The sequence below is a fragment of the Xenopus tropicalis genome, chromosome 7 (genome assembly GCF_000004195.4).
Source record: "Xenopus tropicalis strain Nigerian chromosome 7, UCB_Xtro_10.0, whole genome shotgun sequence".
Classification (NCBI taxonomy): Eukaryota; Metazoa; Chordata; class Amphibia; order Anura; family Pipidae; genus Xenopus; species Xenopus tropicalis.
Window position 1 is genome coordinate 56,907,795 of NC_030683.2, and position 20,845 is coordinate 56,928,639.

General features: G+C 42.1%; 1 protein-coding gene across 1 annotated transcript in view; it reads right to left on the minus strand.

Moving 5' to 3' along the window:
- Positions 1-20,845, minus strand: part of glyatl2 (glycine-N-acyltransferase like 2) — a 41,221-nt gene that overhangs the window by 12,663 nt on the left and 7,713 nt on the right. The window contains exon 2 of the mRNA XM_002941373.3: positions 449-550. Coding sequence (XP_002941419.1) covers positions 449-550 — 102 coding nt within the window. The remainder of the gene's footprint in view (positions 1-448; positions 551-20,845) is intronic.

Here is a 20,845-nt window from a genome sequence, read left to right on the forward strand (position 1 = left end):
AATGGTTACATTTCTGAGAGATGATTGGTTTAAAATTTATTATACAGTAGTTATTCTGTCTATTGCAGGCAGCATAACATGAAAAATTTTGATAATCTGCAGAAAATACATATTTACCTAATAACTTTTAAACAAAGTAGGGGCTTATATCACATCTTTGCAAAATTATTCTCATGGAAATGACAGAGCCCTTATTTATACATCACGAACAATATACAAATATTTACATGGGAGCCCAGAGTAAGAGATTCTAGGGTGCTCTGCGAGAAATGTGTGCAAAACTCCACTTGTCCCTTCCTCATTTTTGATGCCTATTTCAATAAAGCATAATTCTAATAACCATATCACTGTCTCTTTTGCTGTCTCTTTTGCTCCAGCTTGTTTTATACAATGATAATATTAAGATGATGATGATGAACCAGGTTTACAATAATTAAAAAATAGTTACCAGAGGACGTGTCATAACAGCTCCATAATTTGGCCAGGAATCTACAAGCACCTCCAAATTGAAAGGATTTCCTTTAAGTATTGAGAATAGACTTCCATAGATCTGTGAGGAAAAATATATTTCAGACACCACCATTATGTAAATATTTTTCATATTTCTCCATTGTAGTATCCAATAGCATCCAGTTAAAAATTAGCATTAAAAAACACGTGGTTTTATTTTAGAGAGGCTTCAGATGGGTTTTTTTTTTTGCCTTCCTCTGGATCAACTAGAAGTTAGGCAGGTTATACAGTTAGGTCCATAAATATTTGGACAGAGACAACTTTTTTCTAATTTTGGTTCTGTACATTATCACAATGAATTTTAAATGAAACAACTCGGATGCAGTTGAAGTGCAGACTTTCAGCTTTAATTCAGTGGGGTGAACAAAACAATTGCATAAAAATGTGAGGCCACTAAAGCATTTTTTTAACACAATCCCTTGATTTCAAGGGTACGTATTCAGGGTTAGAAAAAGTGGGCGGAGCCACCAACAGCCAATCCATTTCCACCCATTAAATTTAATTGTTTTATATTTAAACTGATGCCATTATTTAAGTATTAATTCCAGGGTTGTTAAACTTTCCAAAGTTAGTCACTGGGTATTTGTGGTTCAAAGTTAGAAAAAATACGTGGAGCCACCAAAAGCCAATCACATTTCACCTATTTACTTTCAATGGTAAAAAAAAAGTGTAAAATTCTGTCAGTCCCACAATTTTTATGCCTGAATCTCAAACTTTGCAAAGTTGGTCACATTCAAAAATAGGAAAAGTGGGTTGGGCCACTAACCCACAGATTTAATTAATTGAATTTTATTGGTTTAAATTTAAAATGCTGTAATTCTCACACTATTTATGCCAGGGTGCCCAATGTTTGTCGCTAGAGTTTTATGGGAAATCTAGTGTAGACAGGGCAGTGGGATTAGCAAAGGGTTGTGGGGGAGGAGTGAGGGGGGCATATAGTTTATCAGATAAGAAGCTCCCATTGTTACAAGGGAAACCGTTAGCTAATGTAAACATCAGAGGGAGAAGTAGTAATCTCCGCTGCATGCTGGCTAATGAGCAAAGCTTGTCGGGTAAATTAGGGGAGCTACAGGCTATTGCATGTATTGAAAATTATGATTTAATTGGTATCACTGAGACCTGTTGGGATTAAAAATGCGACTGGGCCATGAATTTAAATGGTTACACACTTTTTAGGAGGGACTGAGGGATTAAAAAGGGTGGAGAGGTTTTTCTTTATGTAAGTCAGTTTTAAAGCCATGTAATAAAGACATTACCAATGAAAACGTCAAATCTCTTTAGGTAGAAATTTCAGTAGGGCTGAAGGTCACAAAGAAAATGATCATTGGTGTATGCTATAAACCACCCTGTATAGATGACGGGATGAGACCCAGCTACTGTTGCAAATGGAGGAGGCTTCACAACTGGGTCAAGTTGTTATTATGGGGGACTTTAATTATCCAGACATTGACTGGAGTAATGGGGTGGCTAAATCAGAAAAAGCTAGTAGTTTGTAAATATGCTAAATGACAACTTTGTATTTCAGGCGGTTCAAGAACCTACTAAGAATGACTCTATTTTGGACCTGGTAATATCTATTAACACTGAACTTATATCTAACATTTGTGTGGGTGAGCATTTGGGGAACAGTGATCACAACATGGTCTCCTTTGAGATAATGCTGCAGAGACAGCTCAATAAGGGATTAACTAAAATGTTTGATTTTAGACGTGCAGACTTTGCCAGTATAAGCAATCTGCAATGTGTCAACTGGGAAAGTCTTTTCACAGGGTTAGACACAGAAGGAAATGGAACATCTTTAAAACATTGCTTTGCAGGTATACACACAGTATATTCCCCTTGTAAACAAGTAAAGGCATCGCAAAGCAAAACCTTTATGGCTGAATAAAAGTGTTAGTGTCGAGGTTGGAAAGAAAAAAACGTGCTTTTAAAGCATTCAAGCTAGCTGGGACAGCAGAAACTTTCATCAGGTACAAGGATGAAAATAAAGCATGCAAAAAAGGCAAGCTAAAATAGAGAATAATTATGTGAATAGTAAAAAAATTAAGCAAGAAGGGGTGGGAACCTTATTATCACAGGGGGGGGGGGTAAGTTGGTTGATGAGAACGGGGAAAAAGCAGAAATTTTGAACTCTTATTTTTCATCTGTCTGTACATCTGAGGAGCCAGCTAATGAAGGATTCCCTTTTAATATGCCCAGTTCTAGTAATTTAGCTGCTCACGCATGGGTCACTCGGGAGGAAATTAAAAAGAGACTTGAACATGTAAAGGTAAACAAAGGTCCAGGACCGGATGGGATTCATCCCAGGGTATTAAATGAGCTGAGCGCTGTGATTGCCAAGCCTCTTCACTTAATTTTTCAGGATTCGTTGAGGTCTGGCATGGTGCCGAGAGACTGGCGAATTGATAATGTGGTGCTGTTATTTAAAAAGGGATCCTGTTCTCAGCCTGAAAACTATAGGCCTGTTAGTCTGACATCAGTAGTAGGAAAGCTTTTGGAAGGGGTAATAAGGGATAGGGTACTTGAATACATTGCAGTTCACAATACTATAAGTTTGTACCAGCATGGTTTTATGCGTAACAGATCTTGCCAGAATAATTTAGTCGCCTTTTATGAGGAGGTGAGCAGGAAACTCAATGCTGGAATGGCAGTTGATGTCATCTACTTGGACTTTGCTAAAGCGTTTGATACAGTACCTCACAGAAGGTTAATGATCAAATTGAGGAATATTGGCCTTGAACATAATATTTTTAATTGGAGAGAGAACTAGCTGAAGGATAGATTACAAAGAGTGGTGGTAAATGGAACATTTTCTAATTAGACCAGTGTTGTCAGTGGACTACCGCAGGGGTCAGTCCTTGGTCCTTTGCTTTTTAACTTGTTTATTAATGACCTGGAGGTGGGCATAGAGAGTACTGTTTCTATTTTTGCTGACGACACTTAACCCTTTCACTGCCAGCCATTTTGAACAAAGTGGAACTTCTACTGCCAGACAGTTTTTCAACATTTTGCACTGTTTCACTTTAGGGGCTTTTCCTCGGGGGGGACTTTTATTTTACCCAGGAAAAGGTTTTTTCCAGGACAACCTAAGCTTTCAAAATTTGGTGGAATTTTTGTGTTATTCCATTCTGTAACAAGATATAGGTTTCTAAATGTCTAAAAAATGAAAAAAATGATATTTTCCATAATATAAACACATACACCGGAAACAAAAATTATTTTATGCATGAAAATACAACTGATTTGGAAAGTTCCATGTCTCCTGAACGTGCCAATACCAAATATATATAGTTTTATGGAGATTTCTCACTTGTATAGGTCAAAAACTCCCAGCAGTACACTACCAAATTTCCAAAGCACTGCTCCAGAAAGCTGCATACTTTAGATTTCAAGTTCTAAAATTCGACTAACAGAAAGTTTATCCCAGAAAATTATACATTTTTAGAAAGAACAGATTCTGGAGAATCCAGAATAGGTAGAACTGCCTGTCTACTCCAAACTACCAAGTTGCAATGCTTTCCTTAAGTTATTGGTTTTTATCAAAATTTGTGAAATTTCGCTTCAAAGCTTCCTGTCTATAGTATCTTATCTCCTACAGGTCATAAAGTAACCAAATAAAACACCCTAAATATGAACACCAGGGGTCCACTGAACAGTTTGATGCCCAATATGTATAGGTTTACCTAAGTATGTGGCATGTAGGAGCCCCAATGTGAACATGCCCCCATATGATCTATCATTTCTGTCATTCCAGCTTCTGCAAAATCAACACATTTACATCATATTATGTAGGATAAAGCTACAAAAAGTACACTCACCCCATAAAGCCATATATTTTTGGAAAGTACACATTCTCCTGAATTCAAAATGGTCATGTCTTTCTACGCCAAAGTACCAAGCCGCAAAGCTTTCCTAAAGTTAGCATTTTTTATAACATTTCCAAAAATCCACTCAAAGCTTCCAGTTTGTAGCATCTTATCTCCTACATAGCATTAGGTACCAAGAGAAAACACCCAGAATTTGAACGCCAGGGGTCCACTGAACAGTATGATGCCCAAAATGTATAGGTTTACCTAAGTATGTGGTATGTAGGGGCCCCAATATGAACAAACCCCCATATGATCTATCATTTCTGTCATTTCAACTTCCGCAAAATTAACACATTTACATCATTTTATGTGGGATAAAGTTAGTAAAAAGTACACTCACCCGAGAAAGTCATATATTTTTGGAAAGTACACATTCCCTGAAATCTAAAATGGGTACCCATGTCTTTCTACTCCAAAGTACCAAGCCGCAAAGGTTTCCTAAGTTTGCAGATTTTATGACATTTCCTCAAAACTTCCAATATGCAGCATCTTATTTTCATCTTATAGGTCATTAGGTACCAAGATAAAACACCCTAAATATGAACCCCATTGGTCTACTGAACAGTTTGATACCCACTGTACATAGGTTTATCAAAGCACATGGCACTTAGAGACCACAAAATATACCTTGTGCACACTAATTTCATGGCTTACCTTTACCTAATTCATAAACACATGGCAGTTTTATGTTGGACAGAAACTGCAGAAATGTAGGGTAACCCCTGAAAATCATATATTTTTGGAAAGTACACATTCTGACAAATCCAACATGGGTAAAGAGTCCTTTCTACACCAAAGTACCAATATGCAAAGCTTTCCTAAAGCTAGTGGTTTCTATGACATTTCAGAAAATCGCCTAAAAATGTTGCAATTTGTCGCATTTATCTCACACAATTTCTTGCATACAAAGAAAAATCACCCCAAATAGGAACACCAGAGGTCTACTGAACAGTTTGATGCCATATATGCATAGATATACCAAACTATGCGGAGTACAGGGGCACCCAAATAAAAATAGTGCATATGAATTTTCACATATGACGCTCCGGCTCGTGCAGTTTTTGCACCCGGTATGTATATTATGTGCCATAAAACCCCCTAACAATATGGAGACCCTAGAAAACCATATATTTTCCAAAAATACATATTCTGACAAAACAAAAATGGGTGAATACATCTTTCTACTGCAAACTACTTTAGCTATGCTAAACAGAACTGTTTTTATAACATTTCTGAAAATCGTCCCAAAGCTTGCAATTTGCCCCATTATTTACCCCATATTTCATAATGTACCAACATAAAACACTCTAAATTTGAATGCCAGGGGTCTACTGAACAGTTTGATGCCCTATATGCATAGATTTACCAAACTATGTGGGGTACAGAGGAAGCCAAATTGAAAACACAAAAATAATATACAAAAGGTATTGCGCAGTGTGGTTAGAGAATACGCTAACCTCAATGGCAATAAAACATTTTTTTCAGGCAAGAAACAAAAACGATGCGATAAAATGTTTTTTACAAAATTGCATAAGTGTGTAAGTGTGTGTGTAATACATGGCAAAATGTGTTTTGTGTGCATGTGTGTGTGTGTGCAAGTAAGTGTGAGTGCTGTAAGTGCTGTGAAACCCCCAACCCACCCCCAAAATGTAAGAGTGTGTGTATAAGTGTAAGAATAAGTGTGTATTAGTGTAATAAGTGTGTGATTGTGTGTTTGTGTGTGTATCTGGCACTAACCTGGGCACCAAAAGCTGGAGATCGCAGGAGGAACACAGAAGATCACAGGCACAGCAGCAGCAGCAGTCTGGTCCATGTGTGGGCGGTACAGGAAGTGTGGGGGGAGCTCAGGAAGGGGGGGAGAGCAGCAAATACCTGACACGTAGAATCTCCGTGTCAGGCTTTTCCCATGGGGCCCCTGGGCGATCGCGCCCCAGGGGCCACTATTTACCCCCCTCTGCTTGTTCCCTAGGGGGTTCTTTACCCTGCTCTCTGCACTCGGATTAAGCAGGGCGCGCAGAGAACGAGCGCAAGATAAAGAAAACGTAGCTCCTACGTGCGTGGCGTTTAACATCTTTTTATGCCAGCACGTAGGAGCTACGTGCTTGGCAGGGAAAGGGTTAATTGTGGAAAACTATAAGCAATTTGTCAAAATTGGAAAACTGGGCAGTAAACTGGAAAATGAGGTTCAATGTGGACAAGTGCAAAGTTATGCACTTTGGTAGAAATAATATAAACGTGAAATACTAAATGGTAGTTTGCTGGGGGTATCTCTAATAGAGAAGGATCTAGGGTTTTTGTAGATAACAAGTTGTCTAATTCCAGGCAGTGTCTGTCAGGAACTATAGGGATTCGAACCCTGGACTTGGTGCTGGACTGCAAGTGCACTTTCTTAGTGATCCACAGGAGGCTCAATGAGCTCCTTGGGATCAGTCGCCCTTATGTGCCTTATGCATTTCTACCAGTTTTGCTTATGTCGCAACATATATTGTTTATCACATGTGTGGCTGCTTTTCTAATTACCCACCTATATAAACCCTCTTCGGGCAACACCCAGATGCTCGATCATCGTTCCCACTGAGCCTGGTCTTGCCACCTCCGATTCCTGATTCCTATGTTCCCTGCCTTGTTCCTGTTTGATTTTGCGATATTGACTTCTGCCTGACTTTCTGGATTGCTTGAACTCTGCCTGGACTGACCCCTGCCTGACTACGGATCTTGCTAGAACTCTGCCTGAATCGACCCTTGCCTGATTAATGGACTTGCTAGAACACTGCCTGGACTGACCCCTGCCTGCCTTTGGATTCACCTGTTACCGGACTCTGTATTTATCACAGGCCTGTACTTTACTTTTATTTCCATTCTGTTTATATTCATTAAAACTCCTTTGTTCTTCTAACTTGGCTGTCAGGCCTTTTAAGGGAGTTCTGGGTTATCAGCACATAGGCTCCTACCTGCCAGCCACTCACCTGTGGTTGCACCTGACAGTATGATCGAGCCATACAGCAAAGAGCCTGCTAGTAACCCCTCAGTATCACATGTTGAACTACAACTCTCTGCCCAGTGGCTCCCTTCTGTTAAGAAGTATGAAGGGGAAGAAGGAACTTTTTCAGATTTTCTGCTTACATGCAAAAAGTTCGCTACTGTTTCTTTTGTCCAGCAAGCCCCTAATTATATGAAAAGCCGTCTTATCATTTTGTTTCTTTTGGCGGGCAAAGCTCAAGAATGGGCAGAACTTTGCATTGATGAAGAGGCTCACTTTTTAGAGGATCCCTGTACTTTTCTTTATATTCTGAAAGCAACCTTCACAGGGGATTTATGGCCAATCCCTTCGGACATTTTTTCCTCCTCTGCAGTTAAACCCGCTACAGACTCTCTATGTACCCCTCCAGTTATAAGTGATTCTCAATGTGTGGGGCCCCTAAGCACCTCCCAGCCTGCTGTTCCATCAGGTATTCTAAATGTAGAAGAGCAATTCCGTTGGGAGGATGAGACTGACTGTATAGATATTTCTGAGGATGAATGGGAAGATATGGATTCTGAGGATGAAATACCAACAGCATATACTACCAAGTTCAAGGGCCGGTCAATCTCCCAGTTGTCCACTGTACCTGCAGTTCAGCCTTATATATCTGTACCCACAGATCAGTCACCTGATCCAGTTCCTGCTCATCTGCCTATTTTTCTGGTACCTACTCTCAGGTGGCTTGGTCCTTTGCCAGCTTTCCCACGTATTGGACCCCTACCAGTCCTCGGGCAGTCCAGCTCTGAACCTTCATCGGCTCCTGTGCCAGTGCTTCAGTCACCTGCTCCAGCCTCTGTGCCAGTGCCCCAGCAACAGTGGCCTTGTCCAGTTCCAGCACCCAGACAGCGGCCTTGTCCTGCTTCAGCTTCTGTGCCTGAACTGCAACCCTCAGCTTCTGTGCCTGAACTGCAACCCTCAGCTTCTGTGCCTGAACTGCAACCCTCAGCTTCTGTGCCTGAACTGCAACCCTCCGCTCCTGTGCCGGCTCCCCGAAAGCTGTCTGCTCCTGTGCCGGCTCCCCTAAAGCTGTCTGCTCCTGTGCCGGCTCCCCGAAAGCTGCTGCTGCCTGCTCTAGCACCTGCTATTAGCCTACCGGTTCCTGTACCCGCACGGCTGCCTCCTTCTGTGCCTGCACCCCGACGGCTGCCTCCTTCTGTGCCAGCAGTCATGTCTGCATCAATTCCTGCCTCTGTGCCAGTTCTCCAGCCATCAGTTCCTGCCTCTGTGCCAGTTCTCCAGCCATCAGTTCCTGCCTCTGTGCCAGTTCTCCAGCCATCAGTTCCTGCCTCCATGCCAGTTCTCCAGCCATCAGTTCCTGCCTCCGTGCCAGTTCTCCAGCCATCAGTTCCTGCCTCCGTGCCAGCGGTCCTGCCTGTGATAGCTCCCGTGCCAGCGGTTGTGCCTGCTCTTGCTTCTGTGCCAATGCTTCTACCACCAGCCTCTGAGGACAAAATTGCTTCCGGGCCTACCTTCCCTGCTACTAGGTCTGGTAGTTCTGTTGTCGCAGACTCTGCCAGTCCAATTGCAGTGAGTGGTGGTCTTGTTGCTTCCCTGGGCATCTCCCTACCACCTGCAGTGGGTATGTATGATGGTGCTCCACCTGTAATGGGTGTCTATGTTGGTCCTCCACCTGTAATGGGTGTTTTGTGTGGCGTCTCATCCGCTGTGGCTCCTGACCCTGGCGTCTCATCCGCTGTGGCTCCTGATTCTGGCAACTCCACTGTTCTAAATCCTGATCCTTGTGGCCTACCTTGTGTTAATGATCCTAGTGACTTTCTGGCATCTGTTCCTGACTCTGGCGGCACTCCTGTCCTGGCTCCTGACTCTGGCGGTCCTCCTGTCCTGGCTTTGGCTCCTGACTCTGGCGGTCCTCCTGTCCTGGCTTTGGCTCCTGACTCTGGCGGCACTCCTGTCCTGGCTTTGGCTCCTGACTCTGGCGGCACTCCTGTCCTGGCTCCTGACTCTGGCGGTCCTCCTGTCCTGGCTTTGGCTCCTGACTCTGGCGGCACTCCTGTCCTGGCTTTCGCTCCTGACTCTGGCGGCACTCCTGTCCTGGCTCCGGCTTCCGATCCTGACGACCCTCTGGCTCCGGCTTCCGATCCTGACGACCCTCTGGCTCCGGCTTCCGATCCTGACGACCCTCTGGCTCCGGCTTCCGATCCTGACGACCCTCTGGCTCCGGCTTCCGATTCTGACGACCCTCTGGCTCCGCCTTCCGATTCTGACGACCCTCTGGCTCCGGCTTCCGATCCTGACGACCCTCTGGCTCCGGCTTCCGATCCTGACGACCCTCTGGCTCCGGCTTCCGATCCTGACGACCCTCTTGTTCTGGCTCCAGACCCTAGCAATTCTTTCCCTGCTGATGATCCTATCTCTAATGGTTCACTCTCGGCTGATGGTTTCGAGCCTTGCAGTATACTCGCTTGCATAACCAGTCCCTGCAGCATCTTTAATGACTTGATTCTTATGCATAAATGTTTTTTGTTTAAAATGTTGTTGTCCGACTGGGAGATCGCCCGGAGGACGATCTTTGAAGGGGGGGTAATGTCAGGAACTATAGGGATTCGAACCCTGGACTTGGTGCTGGACTGCAAGTGCACTTTCTTAGTGAGCCACAGGAGGCTCCATGAGCTCCTTGGGATCAGTCGCCCTTATGTGCCTTATGCATTTCTACCAGTTTTGCTTATGTCGCAACATACATTGTTTATCACATGTGTGGCTGCTTTTCTAATTACCCACCTATATAAACCCTCTTCGGGCAACACCCAGTTGCTCGATCATCGTTCCCGCTGAGCCTGGTCTTGCCACCTCCGATTCCTGATTCCTATGTTCCCTGCCTTGTTCCTGTTTGATTTTGCGATATTGACTTCTGCCTGACTTTCTGGATTGCTTGAACTCTGCCTGGACTGACCCCTGCCTGACTACGGATCTTGCTAGAACTCTGCCTGAATCGACCCTTGCCTGATTAATGGACTTGCTAGAACACTGCCTGGACTGACCCCTGCCTGCCTTTGGATTCACCTGTTACCGGACTCTGTATTTATTACAGGCCTGTACTTTACTTTTATTTCCATTCTGTTTATATTCATTAAAACTCCTTTGTTCTTCTAACTTGGCTGTCAGGCCTTTTAAGGGAGTTCTGGGTTATCAGCACATAGGCTCCTACCTGCCAGCCACTCACCTGTGGTTGCACCTGACAGTGTCATTCTGTGGCTACTAAAGCAAATAAAGTGCTGTCTTGTATAAAAAAGGGCATTGACTCAAGAGATGAAAACATAATTTTGCCTCTTTATAGGTCCCTGGTAAAGCCTCACCTTGAGTACGCGGTGCAGTTTTGGGCTCCAGTCCTTCAGAAGGATATTAATGATCTGGAGAGAGTGCAGAGATGTGCAACTAAACTGGTAAAAGGGATGGAAGAAGATTTAAGCTATGAAGTTAGACTGTCATGGTTGGGGTTGTTTTCTCCGGAAAAGAGGCGCTTCCGAGGGGACATGATTACTCTGTACAAGTACGTTAGAGAGGATTATAGGCAGATAGGGGGTGTTATTTTTTCCCATAAAAATGATCAACGCACCAAAGGCCACCCCTTTAGATTAGAGGAACTGAGCTTCCATTTGAAGCAGCGTAGGTGGTTTTTCACGGTGAGGGCAGTGAGGTTGTGGATGAGTTCTTGAACAAGCATAGTATCCAAGGCTATTGTGATACTAATATCTACAGTTAGTATTAGTAGTTGTATATATAGTTTATGTATGTGAGTGTATAGATTGGTAAGTATAGGTTGTGTGTGCTGGGTTTACTTGGAAGCGTTGAACTTGATGGTTTTTTTTCAACCCTATGTACAGTAACTATGTAAACTACACAGGGCGTATACCCCCAAACCAGCATGGACGGCAGAAGGGGAAGCTAAAACAACAAAAAAAACGGGGGGGGGGAAAAAAGGCCTAACTCATTTTCTAAGCAAACTTACTTTATCAATGGCCAGATCCTACAGCTGATAAAAAAAGAGGCAGGAGACGAGATCCACTAACAGTAACAGTAACTGAAGCCTGATGAGCAAGAATAGAGCATTATCTCCTGCTCAAACCAACCATTATAAAGGATGGGGAAGTGAGGCAAAGCACGGGGCCCACAGGCTCCCACACCTAAGCAGACAACCTCAGGAAAACACCTGGCGTACCTGCAAAAAACAAGGGAAACTACTCCTCCACAACAATCAGACTCAGATACCGATAATCCCTCTCACCAACAAGATCCAGAAACAATATCACAAACAGATTCTCAACATTTTCTAAAAGAATCTGACCTGCTATCACGTTTTAAGCATTTGTTACATACTGAGCTAGAGGCAACCTCTGCAAAAAATAACCAAAACATTAACCAAAGAAATAAGGGAACTGGGACAACATACAGATCTCCTTGAACAAAAAATGGATGACGCAATTACAGTCCTGGATGGTCACGACCTGGATATACTGTAAATACTATGAAAAGACAAATAACAGATCTACAAGAAAAACTAGAGGACCAGGAAAACTGCTCAAGAAGAGAAAACATTTGCATAAGGGGCCTTTCCGAGACCTACAAAAACCTGGAGACGGATATTAGAACATTACTATCTACCTTGGCTCCGCATCTACCTCCTGCTAAATTAGAATTGAACAGAGTTCATAGATGGCTGGGTAAATCAGCGCAACCAAACCAACCACACAACATCATCGGCAAGTTTCACTACTTCCAAACAAAAGAAGTGATTATGAAAGCAGCCAGAGAAACGCCCCCCCTCTACAACACGAAGGCCACCCTATCCAAATCTTCACAGACTTGGCTCCGCAGACCATCCAAAGGAGACATACGTTTAAACCGGCACTCACTATTGCCCAGACCCACAACATAAAATATAGATGGTCATTTATATTACACCTCAACTTTTCTCATAATGGCAAGCAATATTCCCTACCGTAGAAGACACCATGGAGGTCCTGCAATGCCTCTGCCTTGCAGAACCAGCAACACAGTCACTGTCGGCTTCACAGAGCCCTACTCATTCAGTTACTCTATCCCCAATCTGGGCCAAAACTCAACGTACTCCACAGGAAAGGGGGAAATCCACTCTGGATTCTTAAGAAAACTCTCTTTAAACTGAACTGAACTGAACATTGCATTATAATTGATGGGAAACTTCAAGCCCACATAGACAAATAATATGCATACGAAAGCACTGGTGTGTTAGCATGGCTGCGCCCAAAAAAGCTGCACATCTTTTGACTTACCGAAAGTCACAGTAAAAAGTTTATAGCTTAATTTGAGAGTTGGCCACTTGGGCCGGAAATGTGTTAAAACTTTCTGTTTTTATGTTGGGTGTCCTCTGCTTCCGAAATGCTCAGCCCTCAAAGATCCGGGATCTGGGTACCTTAGGTCGAATAGCTATGTTATCATTCAGTTGTAACAATCAACAGAACCTGAGTTGGATAAAGGTAATATTGTGTATACACACCACCATTAGTGTTGTGCCGGCAATTTTTTTGACACGCGACATTTTCGGCATTTCGCGAAACGGACAGATTCGCTCATCACTAACCACCATCCTCCCTAAAGAAAACTTAGGGAAAATGTGGTTCCCTTCCCTCAAAGAATGAAACAACTATATGTGGTTGATAAATTAACAGTTTGTTGATGTAACTACATGCAACTATATACCACATTGATAACGCTGTTATGCAACTATCATGCTCAATAAAAAAGTTAAAACCAAAAAAAAAAAAAAAAAGGGAAAACCCAAACTATCCTTCAACCATGATTCCTACATGGTAATGGATTATATAACACCACAGCCTTTTCTAGTAATTACCAATGACATCTCAACTGAAATAATAATGTACAAGGCTTCAATACCAAAGCTTTTAGATATTACCACTCAACCAGAGTGGACATCCTTTTGCTACAGGAAACGCATTTTTCAGCTACATTTACCCCTAAATTTCTCTTTCTTCCCCACTTTTTATACTGCAAATGGTCCAAAAAAAACCAAAAGGGGTATCAGTATGTGTAAGAATGGGCCTCCCACTAACAATCTGGAGTGAGATTAAGGATCAGGAGGGGAGATACCTGATCCTGATAGGGGATCTCCAGGACCAAAAAATTACTATAGCCCAAATACGGAACAGGTACAGTTCCTTATAGATCTACTCCACATAGTCCATAAACATAAAGAAGGCATTCTCCTTATGGCAGGGGACTCAAATCTAAGCCTGGATCCAACAATGGACAGGTATAACCCATCCGCCTCTAAATAACACCCCAATAATTAATCAGAATCCCCCCAACAAAATAACCCATCCACACACAAAGATTTATCCATAAAGAAAAATTGAACCTCTATGAAGCTTATAGATGCCTGGAGAGAAACGAACCCAAGGAAAAAAGACTATGGGGCCAATTCACTAAAGGTTGATAAAACGAGCGCTATTTATAGCATGCTGTAAAAATTTTAGCGCTTCTTATTTTTTGCAACTTAACGCTCGATTCACTAAAAGGACAGGCGTCATAATTAAGATGCGATGTTCTTTGCGTTATTTAACTTGCGATGAGTGATTTTCTTTAGTTATTTCCCGCCGTGCGCGTTATTTCCTGTCGCGCGCAATATATTTAATTGCGTGCAATATTTAGCACACAATATTACGCACGTAACCATTACTTTCTGAAAACTACTGTTCTGAAAATTACGATTCCCCTGAAAACTGGAGGATGCATCACTCTAGGGCCAACACATACTTGAAAAAAATTCAACTGCAAACTCCATGTTGTGTTGCCAAAAGCTCGGGAACCGCAATTTTCTTTAAACGGCATGTCAACCCCAAAAATAATTTTTTGCATAATAAAAGAAAACATAATTCTAAGCAATTTTCCAATATGAACTAATTAAAGATTTGTAGCGCTTTAAAAGTTATTTGTAAATGTAATTGCTATTGAAAGCAGCATTTGCTGAACTCCTGGTTGTTTCATTTTAAACAATGTTGCAAGTGCCAGGCTCCTCCAGCAGGACAGGTCTGTAAAATCTGCTGCCTTGTGTTACATTGTTTCAGAGCCACCAGGGCAGAGAATAGAAAAGGACAGGCAAACACTGCTTCTAATAGCAATTATATATACAAATAACTCAAAAATCATTACAAATTTGTAATAAATGTATATTGCAAAGCTGCTTAGAATTTTGTTTTCTTTTATTAGGCAAAAAATTATATTTTGCTTTGCTTTGTCCTTTAAGTACCGCCTCAAGTAGGTGTTAATATTCGCACAGATTAATTAGATATTTTGTGCGTTTAATGCTTCATATGCTTTTGTGAATCATGCGTAGTACTATTTCTATTCACTAATTAACGCAATGCGTTAGAAATAAGGCTTAGCGCTGAAGCCTTTTTTTGCGCATGCGATATGCGGATTAACGCATGCGAAATTACTTTGATGAATCAGTTCTTATTTATTGCATGCTTTTTAACACGAAAAAACATGCGATAAGCGTTATCGACCTTTAGTGAATCGGCCCCTATAACTTTTATTCCAACCCACATTCAACATACTCACGTATTGATCACATTTGGGTACAACAAGCTCTCTTGCTAAATGTCATGTCATCAAAAATACATACAATCACGTGGTCGGACCACTCCCAGACCTTAAGAGATGTTTACTACACACCCTCAACCAGAAAATGGAGACGCGACGATACATTTCTAAAAATTCCACAGACCCAATAAGCAATACAAAATCACCTAGAACAATATTTTAAAGAAAATGAAAATAGTGTCAACTCTAATGTTAGTCTATGGAAGGCACATAAAGCAGTACTACGGGGTCAAATTATAAGTGTTATCTCCCACGAGATTAAACAATCAAATCAGCAAACAATCCCACCACATTACTAGCTAACCAATTGAAAAAAAACCCAACCCGAAACACAGCCCTATATAAAATTAGAAACTCCCAAGGAGAGATCTCAGGAAATCCAGGCAAATTTATAGAAGAATTTAGCAAATTTTACAAATCTCTATTTTCCTCATGCACATCATTTCCCAGGGAAAAAGCAGATGGTTTTTTAGAATCAGCATGGCTTCTGCACCTGACGGAATCCCATGCTAACCTAATGGAAAACATAATAACCCAGGAGAAAGTCCAGAGGGCGATAAAGCAACTAAATCAAATATCAAAAGCACCAGGCCCAGGCTTCACGGCCTTATATTATAAAAAATATGCTAAAATATTGATACCTTACTTAACAAAAGCATTAAATCAAATTATGGATGGAGGTTTCTGGGGGGAAGACTCACTTTTAGCTCAGGTCACTCCAATACAAAAACCAGACACAGATCCATTAAATTGCGCCAATTATAGACCAATTTCAATTATGAACATAGATGTAAAAATCTTATCTATAATCCTAGCCAACTGGCTAAATAACTTCCTACCCACCATAATTGATAGGGACCAAGTGGGTTTTGTCCCCAAACGCCAGGCATCAGATAATTTGTGAAGGGCTGTAACCTTTATACACCATTAGACCATTACACCATTCAATCCAAGGCTATACCTGGGCTACTATTATCCATTGACCTAAGCAAAGCCTTTGATTCAGTCTCATGGACATACTTGCATTACATATTAGATAAATGGGGGTTCAAACAGAAATTCCAGCACGTAATCAAAGCATTATATAACCAACCCCAGGCTTACATTAGATGGGACCCATATTTCACAGACTCCTTCCCACTATCAGGAGGCATGAGACACGGCTGCCCATTATCCCCCATCTTGTTCATATTAGCCCTTGAACCATTGACAGCACCAATATTAAGTATGGATTCAGTCCATCACAAACTATGCCCCTTGGTGGACAATATTCTACTATTAATAACTAGACCATTGACCACCCTACCCAACCTGAACAACATATTTAACAATTTTGCAGAACTATCATGACTTAAGATAAACTACGCTAAAACTGATGCAATGTATATTAATCTCCCACCCCCCACCCCGCCCACAAATCAAGCTCCTTAAACTGAATTTTGATTTCCAGTGGCATATCTAAAATACCTAGGAGTTAAAATAACCCCACAAATACAAGACCTTTATAAAACCAATTATCCCTCCATATGGAAAAATGTAACAGCTGCTTTAAACACATGGACAAAACAGGATATTTCCTGGATTGTGCGAATCCATGCAGTTAAAATGATTATCTTACTGCAAGCAACAGGTCATGAAATTCATATGGAACACTAAGGGGCTGATTTACTAACCCACGAACGGGTCGAAATGAGTCCGATTGCGTTTTTTTCGTAAAGATCGTTATTTTGCGATTTTTTCGTATGTTTTGCGATTTTTTCGGCGTCTTTATGAATTTTTCGTTACCAATACGATTTTTGCGTAAAAACGCGAGTTTTTCGTAGCCATTACGAAAGTTGCGTAAAATCTTGCGATTTTTCGTAGCGTTAAAACTTGCGCAAAAAGTTGCACTTTTTTCGTAGCGTTAAAACTTACGCGAAACTTCGCACCTTTTAAGTTTTAACGCTACGAAAAAGGCGCAACTTTTCGCGTAAGTTTTAACGCTACGGAAAAATCGCAAGATTTTACGCAACTTTCGTAAAGGCTACGAAAAACTCGCGTTTTTACGCAAAAATCGTATCGGTAACGAAAAATTCGTAAAGACGCCGAAAAAATCGCAAAACATACGAAAAAGTCGCAAAATGTTCGTTTTCAAGTCGGAACTTTTCCAATTGGGGTCGGATTCGTGGGTTAGTAAATCAGCCCCTAAGCCTCCCAGGGTCTCCAAAGTGACAATACTAGCATCAAGGCAAAATCTCTCCCCCCTCCACCTCCCTCCGTTTGACAGATTCCAACAACTGTACTCTCCTCCCCCTGGAGAACTCTTTAGATTTATGCAAGTACAACACTACTTGAAATCTAAATTTAAAGATACAAACATACCAACTTCTATGTACCTAGAAACCATATGCACAAAATATCCATACTCAAAAGGAGTGCTTTCAAGACTATATAATATCCTATCTGAGACTAGCCTCCCACCGACCTTACCATACGTAAAAGCCTGGGAAAAAGACCTTGGTCACTCACTAGAGGAAAATGAATAGCTTAAAATATATGGGACCAGGTTAGCACAAGATTAACTGGATATTTGTTAATGAAAAACTAGTTAGCATTCTTAACTATAGGCAAGAATGGTTCCAAAAGTATGGGTCCCTTGGGTTCCAGAGGAGGGAGAAAGAGTGGAACAAACAAAAAAAAAAAGGAGGGGTGGAGGAAAGGGAAATGGATGGAAAAATGTCATTGAAAGTCCCAAGGGACATCTGGATAAGTCAGAACTGGAACAAAAATGTGTACCTGTAGGTAGAACACAGATCCCGGAGTGAATTCAACAGAGGCACCCCACCTAGTTTTGTTCAGTTTTGGTTTGATTAGTTATAATTCCAATTTCCACCATGTATCTCTACTTTTATTTTTTACATCCCAGAAAGCCGGGACTCTGAGAAAGCAAGACCCTGACTTGCATACCTTCCCTCCAACCCCCCCTATCCTTCCCCTCCCCCCACCCTTTCCTCTCCGAAAGAATGATATACAATAATTTCACTTGATTGACAATTGTACAACTTTATTGATTCAAATATATACAATATTATGTACCATCAATTACACTGTTACCTAATATGTCATTCTCAATAAAAAAGTTAAAACTACAAAAAAAAAACTAACTCAAAGGGACAAAAACGTCATTTTTTTTGCCTCTTTATAGAAATCTACCAGTGGTCAGTGAATGTTTGGGGGGTTTAGGTTATAGGCTTGAGTGAAAACGTGAGTTTTAAGAGACTGTTTAAAGGCTTGGAGAGTCTGGCAGTGCCTAATGGGACAGGGAAGAGCGTTCTAGAGGATGGGTTCAGCACATGAGAAGAGAGTGAGAGGAGGTGATGAGTGAGGATGCGAGAGTGAGAGGAGGTGATGAGTGAGGAGGAGAGAAGGAGTTCATGTGTAGAGCAAAGGTTACGTCTGGGGGTGTACTTGGGGATTAGGGTGGATATAAATAGAGTTGTGCGGCACCAGTGAGTGTTTTGAAGGTGAGTACAAGAATCTTGAATTGAATCCTGTACATGACAGGTAGCCAGTGCAATGATTGGCAGAGAGGGACGGCACTTGTGGAGCGAGAGGAGAGGTGTATGAGTCTGGCAGCACTGTTCATGATGGATTGGGGTCAGTTTAAACAGGGGAAGCCCACAGAGCAGTGAGTTGCAGTAGTCTAAGCGAGATATGACAAGGGCGTGGATGAGAATTTTGGCAGTCTCATGAGTGAAGAAAGGTCGAATGCATGCACTGTTTTTGAGGTGGAACCGACAGGATTTAGAGAGTGTTTGAATGTGGGTAGTGAAAAAGAGAGCAGAGTCAAATGTGACTACTAGACAGCAAGCTTGTGGAACTGGGGTTATATTAATATTTTCCACGCAGACAGTGATGTCAGGCAGGGAAAAGGAGTTGGAGGGTGGGAAGATTACGAGCTCAGTTTTGTCCATGTTGATTTTTAGGTGGCGAGAGGACATGAATGCAGAAATTGCAGTTAGACAGTTGAAAACATGAGCTAGGAGTGAGGGCAGGTCTGGGGAAGAGAGGTAGATTTGGGTATCATCTGCATATAAATTATAGTGAAATCCAAAGGAGCTGATTAGTTGACCCAGACCAGTGGTGTAATTTAAAATAGAAGGTGTCCAAGAACAGAGCCTTGAGGTACCCCAACTGAGAGAGGCTGAGGAGTGGAGGTGGAGGCCGAATGGAAGACACTGAAGGAATGGTTGGAAAGATAGGAGGAGATCCAAGATAGAGCCTTATCTTGAATCCCCAGTGAGGATAGAATATGGAGCAAGAGAGAATGATTGACAGTGTCAAAAGCTGCAGAAAGGTCAAGCAGGATTAAGAGAGAGTAGTGGTCCTTTGCTTTGGAAGCGAGTAAGTCATTCGCTACTTTAGTAAGGGCAGTTTCTGTGGGTGGTAGGGGGGAAGCCAGACTGAAATGAGTCAAGTAGGGAGTTAGATGTTAGTGTGAGAGTTTGTTATGTACATGTTGTTCAAGCAGTTTTGAGGAGAAAGGGAATAGCGAGATCAGGCATTAGTTAGAGGGGAGAGTAGGATCCAGAGAAGGCTGGGAATATGCCAGTAGAGAGAGAGAGAGGTAAGAGTTGGAGTGAATATAGGTGAAAGAGGAGGAATGAGATGAGAAGTAATAGGATCAAGAGAGCAGGTGGTAAGGTGAGCTTTAGACAGGAGAAGGGAGACAGTCTCCTCGGTAAAAGGGAAAGGATGCAAAAAAAGTAGCAGCTGAGTGAATGTTTGATAGTGTGATGTCCTTAGGGTTCCGATTTATTTCAGTGCAGATTTTTTTGCATTTTATCTATGAAATAGCTAGCAAAGTCCTCAGGAGTGATAAAGGAGGTGGCAGTAGATTGGGTGGGTGGATGTAGAAGGGAGTTGAAAGCATTGTTTGGGGTTGCGAGATTGTGTTGATATGAGAGTGGCGAAGTAGGACTGCTTTACATAGGACAAAGCATCCCTGTAGTTATGTAATGCATTTTTGTAGTGGTCGTAATTAGTCCTGGAGTTGTCTTTTCTCCAGCAGCGTTCAAGCCTGCGGGACTGCCTTTGGAGTTGTTTTGTGTGCTTAGTGTGCCAGGGTTGTCTGTTGGTGCAATGTGGGTGGTGCGTGGAGAGGGGAGCAAAGTTGTCTAAGACAGTGGTGATTGTGTGGTTGTAGAAAGATGCAGCAGGTTCAGGGTCAGTGAATGAAGAGATAGAGGAGAGCAGAGGCCATAGAGTTGATGAAAAGTGTTGTAGACTAATGTGATGAAGGTTCTTTTGTCTGGCAGTAGGATTTGGAGGAGGAAGAGTGGTGTGCGAGAGAGAGAGAGTGTGAGTGTAAGGAGATGGTGATCAGAGAGAGGGAAAGGAGAGTTTAAAAGGTAGTTAGAGAGCAGAGGTGAGAAAAGATGAGGTCATGGGTATGGCCATCCTGATGGGTGGGTTCTGAGGCCCATAGGAGGAGGTAAGATTAAGGAGCTTGGAGGTGAGTGACCTTTTGGTGTCAATGGGAATACTGAAGTCACCCATAATTATAGCAGGGATGTCAGAAGAGAGGAATGATTGGAGCCAGGCTGAAAAATCATCTAAAAATTTAGAAGCAGGTCCTGGAGGATGGTTGATCATTGCAACCTGTAAAGCAAATGGGGAGTACATCCTAACTGCATGGACAAAAGAGTGGAAGGCGAGGGACAGTATTTGAGCAATGGGCTGGAATGAACAATGCTCAGACAGTAAAATACCGACCCCACCTCCATGTCTATTGCCAGGTCTGGGGGTGTGGATGAGCTGAAGGCCACTAAAGGACAGAGCTGCG